Source organism: Hevea brasiliensis, unplaced genomic scaffold (genome assembly GCF_030052815.1).
Source record: "Hevea brasiliensis isolate MT/VB/25A 57/8 unplaced genomic scaffold, ASM3005281v1 Scaf206, whole genome shotgun sequence".
Taxonomy (NCBI): Eukaryota; Viridiplantae; Streptophyta; class Magnoliopsida; order Malpighiales; family Euphorbiaceae; genus Hevea; species Hevea brasiliensis.
Window position 1 is genome coordinate 56,163 of NW_026614703.1, and position 6,981 is coordinate 63,143.

General features: G+C 30.6%; 1 protein-coding gene across 1 annotated transcript; it reads left to right on the forward strand.

Annotated features, from left to right (window-relative positions):
• The first annotated feature begins 2,829 nt into the window (after positions 1-2,829).
• LOC131176644 (probable calcium-binding protein CML36) lies at positions 2,830-3,891 on the forward strand. Its single transcript, XM_058141708.1, has one exon. The coding sequence runs from the start codon at positions 3,010-3,012 to the stop codon at positions 3,676-3,678; it is 669 nt and encodes a 222-aa protein (XP_057997691.1). The 5' UTR covers positions 2,830-3,009; the 3' UTR covers positions 3,679-3,891.
• Positions 3,892-6,981: the final 3,090 nt, after the last annotated feature.

The window sequence follows — 6,981 nt, forward strand, 5'->3', positions numbered from 1 at the left end:
TTAATATCATTACTTTAGTTAATATTAATCATGTTATTTTATTTTATTATTATTAGAAAAAAATTTTAAATTATCCATTAAATTTTCTCTATTTTTTATTAATTATTTATATAATTTCTTTAAATTATGATTAAATTATTAATTTTCTAATTATGTATATATAAGTTATAATTTATTTAATTATTACACTCTAATAATAATAATAATATTATTATTATAAATACTTGAAAAGCTTAATTTAATTAGAGATATGAAAAATTAAGAGTTAATTAGACTAAATTATTAATTATACTCAATAAACATATATGCTAATTTTATATGTATTTCATTTTCACTTCCTGATGGAGAGATGGTCTAAATTTTTGTAAAATAAATTCAAGAAGATATAGAATTTTAAATCTATCACAATTATGCCAAGTGATAATTTTTAATTGAATTTATTGATGACAATTTTTTTTTCTATGTTTCCTAAACAATTGTAATATATAATTATTATATAATTTAATTTTCTAAATACAATTCTTAATTAAAATGATCTTCCAAATTTAAATGGTGGAAAAGTATTAATTATTACATACAATTATCAAATGAGGTTTCCTAATTTTTAATTTAAAAACGTCAATAGTAGTAAAATTGAAATCCACATTTATTTTAAGGAAAAATCAAAACTGTTGAGTGAAAAATTTTTAAATACATTTTCTACAATTAAATTTAATACTTAATTACTGATAATTTGTCAATACAATACGTTTAATTTCAAAATTTAACCACTATTATCATGACACTCCCACAATTGAAAGTTTAATTTTTATAGATATTTGAATTTTTATGAGAAATTAATGATTGAATTTTTTTAAATATATATAATTATTAAAGGTAATGTCTATCCATTAATTTTTGAATTTAAAAAAATAGAGAAGTCAATATTAAATTTTTTATGTATTTTCTCAATAATTATAATATGTAATTATTAAATATAATTATCACATATTATCATATTCTCTAATTTTTAATTTGAAGTCAATGACAATAAAATTAAGACCTATATTTACTTTAAATGAAAATGAATACATAAAAATTTTTTTCCTCCTTTTTATATATTTAATAAATTTTAATTTACTTTAATATTATTTTATTTTAATTATTTTAAAATGATTAATAAAAATAATAATAAATTATTATTTATCATTATTATTATCAACAAAGAATAACTTATATCCGTTAAAAAAAAATTATGATCATTAAAGTTATTGATTTAAGGGTAATTATGAATTTATTTAATTAAAAATTAATAATAATATTAAATTTTTTTAATTAAAAAATAACATTTTTTTGTTAATAATAATTTAATGGCCTGATTACATTTAATATAAAATTTTTTTATCTTCTTTATTTTATATATTCATACACTATTCTGCATAGTACGAAAATTCCTTCCGCTAGTAATGATCATAGAATCAAATGAAAAAGGTTTTTCATGGGATCTCTCAAAAATCAAATCCAATTACAAATATCAATGACACTATATGGTCAGAAGAAACGCATTGGTACGTGGCAGAATATTAGTGATCCAAATCATTGATTATGTGCAAACTCAAGAATCCTTATGTGATAAACAAGTAAAAGGATCTGGGCGTGTCCAACGACAGGCCATTCAGAATCTCATATTAATTATAAAATATTTATAATTTATATAAAAATAAAAATTTTATTAAAATTATTATAATTTTAATAATAATTTATTTTTATCGTATTTTTACTTTTTTAAAAAATGATAATTAAGAAGTTAATTGAAAAAAAAAAGGATAAATAAGGAACCGAGTATTGAGTTAATTACCTTGTTTGACAGAGCAAAAAGAGGGAGAAACAAAAGCGGTACCTATGAGTCGGATGACAAAGAGTAAAGTATTCAGAAAGTTTATTTTATTTAAATTTAAATTTAATTAATATTTTTAATATTTAAATTTATTTTAAACTCAAATTTATTTATTTATATTAATATTTAAGGTTTATAATTTTTTAATATTATTTACAAATTTTTTAAGATCTTAATTAAATTATTAAAATGTAAAAATATGTAAATATATTAAATAAATACATTTAATAATATATTAATTATCAGTAATTATCTTTTGACTGTAGATAGTGAGCGTTATCAATAATTGATGACGGCTATTGATAATTGATGGTATTCAATAATACGTGATATTTTAATAATATTATATATTATTAAGAATAATAATCACACTTTTTCAAAAAAAAAAAATATGAATTATAAAACGAACTGGAATCTTAGTTTATAAAAAAAAATAATCATTTTGATCTCTAGAAAAAATTTACAATAAGATAGGCCTCTCAATTTCTAATTTCGATCAAATAATCCAAAATTAATGACATTAATTGATAATGTTAAAGAAAATTAATAAAGAAGGTAATTTAAAAGCAATTAATTGAAATTAATTAAAATTATAATATAAAGGGTTTAATTAATTTCAATTAAAATTAAAAAAATTGTTTTAACTCTACATTTTTCAGAAATTAAAATGACAATTAAATAATAATTGAAGAGTCAAAATAAGCTTTTTAAAGAACAAATTAAGCGGAGATTTTTTCGACATGATTAACTGAGTGTGTTGAATTGGGCGCTTGGATGCGGAAATTACCGTACAGGTCTCGTGAAAGCACGAGATTCGTTCGATTAACACAAATCTTAATCCAACGAACCAAACACGTTCACAAAAGTTACCCGCGAAACATTTATCATTTTTTCCACCGTTTAGCATTTACGATACGCATATAAATACCCATCCACCGAAAAAAGGTAATATTCTTGTTTCATAGGAAGCTTCCTGGAAGTTGCCATGGCTCTCACTGCTCCCACTCTCCATTTAAGCCACCCACCTTCGTCTCTCTTTCTCCTCAACCCATCAACTCTTTCTTCTTCTTCTTCTTCTTCTTCTTCTTCTCTTTGTATACTTTTCTGTTTTTGGGTTACTCAAACTTTCCGCCATGAATCAGTTCATCAAGGTAATCAGCCCCAAACGTCTCTTTCGATCCAAAAAGGACCGATCTATTGTCTCCAGATCTGACCCTTCATCGTATAGTTATGGCGCTTTGTCGTCTACGTCCTCGGAATCTTCTATTTCCAATGATAAGCAAGGTTCAAGAGGTGGTGTGGTTGATTTCGGAACGCCCACTACTGTTCTCCCTGAAATATCAGGTGACTGGTCTGATATCTCCTCTGATATTTATTCAGAGCTGGTTCAGGCTTTTAAGCTGATAGACAGGGATAATGATGGGATTATTTCGAGGACTGAGTTAGAGGCTCTGTTGAGCCGATTAGGAGCGGAGCCACCTAGCCAAGAGGAGTTGGCGATGATGTTGAGCGAGGTGGACCAAGACGGTGATGGGTACATAAGCGTGGAGGCTCTAATGAACCTGATCGGCTCGGCCTGTGAGCCGGCAGCCGACGAAGAGCTGAGAGTGGCATTCGAGTTCTTCGACACGGATCAGGATGGGAAAATAACAGCAGAGGAGCTACTTGGAGTTTACAAATCTATCGGGGACGAGCGGTGCACGTTAGACGATTGCCGGCGCATGATAGCAGAGGTCGATAAGAACGGGTATGGGTTCGTATGCTTCGAAGATTTTTCTCGGATGATGGAGCTTCAAAGATGATCATGTCTTTTATTTAGATCGTGTGATTGTGGTGCTCTTGATAAATGTCTTTTTTTTTTTTTTTTTTTTTCTGAATCGAGTGATGTAGGGTGGAGTAGCTAAGGGAGATGAGATGTGTAAAGATCTGAACGGCCCTGATTGCTTGATCCAGCTGGCGTATAATATTGCTTCTTTCAGCCGTATATATAACATAATCAGATAATTACTTGAAAATTTCCCTTTTTTCTATAAATTATTATTCAATTTTAAAATATTATCATATTTTAATATAATAAGTTATATATCCACATAAGCTACGAGGATAGGTAACACCACAAAGATCATGTTGGAGCCAAGGCAGGATGCTCGCTGGAGGAACTTGGAGAAAATGATAGCCTTGAGGAGAGAACTGGAGAAATCTGCGTGTCAGTCACCTGGTAATTTAGCAATAGATGTGTGAGACTTGGACCTTCCAATGAAACTGCAAGAGATTCTGGATATATTGCATTATGGTTGTGGCGCAACCTGGAGTCTGCAATCTTCCTTGGAAAATATTAACAGTAATAGAATTGTTGCATTACGATCGCACTCCTATGGTTCAGTCTCCGTGCAAGTTTTGAGACGTTCCGACATAGCCCAGATTTTAGCGCCTGGGATAAAAATGAGCTTTTTACCATATGGGTGGAAGGAAAAAAACAACTAACAAAAAGGGGTACGAAAAGGGGTTAGCTTGAGGAATATTATCATTGGGGCAAGTGAAAAAAAAAAAAAAACCTCTAGTCACATTAGCGTTAATTAAGGACATTATTTGTAATGGCATTCAGAAAGAGGACGCAAATATTGATAGCATTTTGAAGGAGAAAGGGCCCGGGATGCTATTAATGGGTTGGGATGCCAACTGTAATGGCGTTTTGGTTTATTCACATGCCAATGCTTGGATACTATATATTATGATTAGCACTCTCACGCTTAGACACTTATAATTAACACTCAATACTTGATGCTATTGTAATTAGCACTTTGAACGCTATTATGGCTCATACCATACCCGTGACAAATTCTTTTTGTTTTTTTGTAAGTGCTAGTAAGAATAGTGTCCACGTAAAAATAAAAACCTACCCTTTGCCCATTTCACCGGTGCTCTAATGTTCTCTAGCCTGGTTAGTCATCTCTTGTGTCTATATCCATTTTATATTGTTTTAAGGTATGTTAATTAGTTTCTTTTACTAACATCTATTTAATAGATGTTAGTAAAAAACACTAATTAATATACCTTAAAACAACATGAAATGAATATGGACGAGAGCAAGCCAGAGAACATTAGAGCAACAGTAAAATTAGCAAATGGTAGGTTGGACGTTATTCTTACTAGCACCCCATGTAAAAAAAGCAACAAAGTTTGTCACGGATATGATACGAGCCATAGTATAGGAGTGTTGATTATAATACTGTCTAAGCATGAGATTGCTATTATAATAGCGTCTAAGCATGGGAGTGCTGATTATAATAGCATCCCAACCCTTATATGCTATTAATAATAACATCCCATGCCCTTTCTCCTTCAAAACACTATTAGTATTGGTGCTCTCTTTCTAAATGCCATTATAAGTAGCGTCCTGCTTAATTAATGCTAATATGACTAACGTTCTTTTTTCTACTCACCTTCCATTGATAATATTTTTCAAACTAACCCCTTCTTGTTAATTCCTTTTTTTTTTTTTTTTTCCTTTCACCCGTATGGTTAAAAGCTCAATAAAAACCTTCCCCCAATGTTGTAAATCCACCATAAAAACAACAACCTCTATCATCCCTGATGAGTCCTCCTGATAAAGCCCTTTCACCATTCCTCTTTAGAGAACCATCTGTATTAACTTTGACAAACAGAGCATTTGGGATACATTAGTAAATTCAACAATCCGTTACTTCATTGAGCAAAGTGGAACAAACAAGTTTTGTTCTACAGAGACAACTTTCAAAGTTTTAATTCATTAAATTGATATGATGATTTTTTTTAAAATTTTAAATACTTTTAAATTTTATATCTTTTACAATTTTTTTTTAATTTTTTTAGAAACGGGGAGCAAAGCATAAAGACAAACTAAACAGGACAAGAACACCATAAGCTACACCAGACAAATCATAGTCAAGCCATTATTGAAGGCCAAGAGGGGCATGCTGAAGCTCATGAACACCAAAAGGGAAATTGACTGCAATACCAGCAAGAAAATCAACACTCATGTTTGCTTCTCCCCATATATGAGAGATACAAATAATCCTACTCCTTAGAACCAAACTCTGGATAGAAAAAACCAAGCGAGGTAGCATGAATAATAGGCAGCAAAACACCATTCACAAGCTGAATAACAAGCAAATTATCCCACTCAATCAAAAGATTCATAAAGCACTAAGCCTCCTTGCTAATTTAAGACCTTCAAAGAGAGCCCAAAGCTAATAACATTGAGTACCTTCCTATTGGGCAACAAAAGTACCCTATCATCTACCATAACCATCATGAACTAGACACACCCCCCCCTCTACCCCCCAACTCTAACTAGTTAATTAGCCATCACAAGCCATAACACCATCCATATTTAACTGCAACCAATTAGACACAGGAGTTTGCCACGAAACCCAGCAATCTTGTTGCCTCCCCACCCCATTGCGCAAAGCATCTATCTCACTAAACACTGCAACATAGTTTCTAGCAGTAAAATAAATTTCATTAACTAAACTTGAAGTCTTAGCCATCACATTTTCAAAGAGGAATTGATTTCTACTATTCCAAAATTTCCAGATAGCTACACCAAACAATAAGGGCCAAGACAAACCCTTACTACTAATATCCCTAAATTTCAAATTTTTCTCTCGCCAAACAGTAATAGGAATCAAGGTATCAAAGAAATTACTAATTAGACCACTAGGAACAAAACAACGCCATACTGTATCGACATGCCTGCAATCATGAAGAGCATGGAGAGAAGATTTAGAGAAACCCAAGCAAAAAGGGCACTCTCCCATAGAGTTAATATGCCGAAGAACTCTCTCCTCATTTGTTAAAATCCTATTGTGGCTTGCAAGCCATAAGAAAGTCTAGATGCGTTAAGGACCCATCCATTGCCAAATATATTTCCAAATAGTAGGACCATGAGGGGAGGCAGTAAGAGAATTATAAGCTAATTTGACTGAAAAGTTTCCCTAAGAAGAAAACTTTTAATAACATATATCCGTACCTTGAGAAGTAGAAGGAGGAAAGGTAGTTGTGACAAGGTCAACCATCTTAGGGGAAAGGAACGAAGCAAACTTATCCCAAATCGACACTCCATT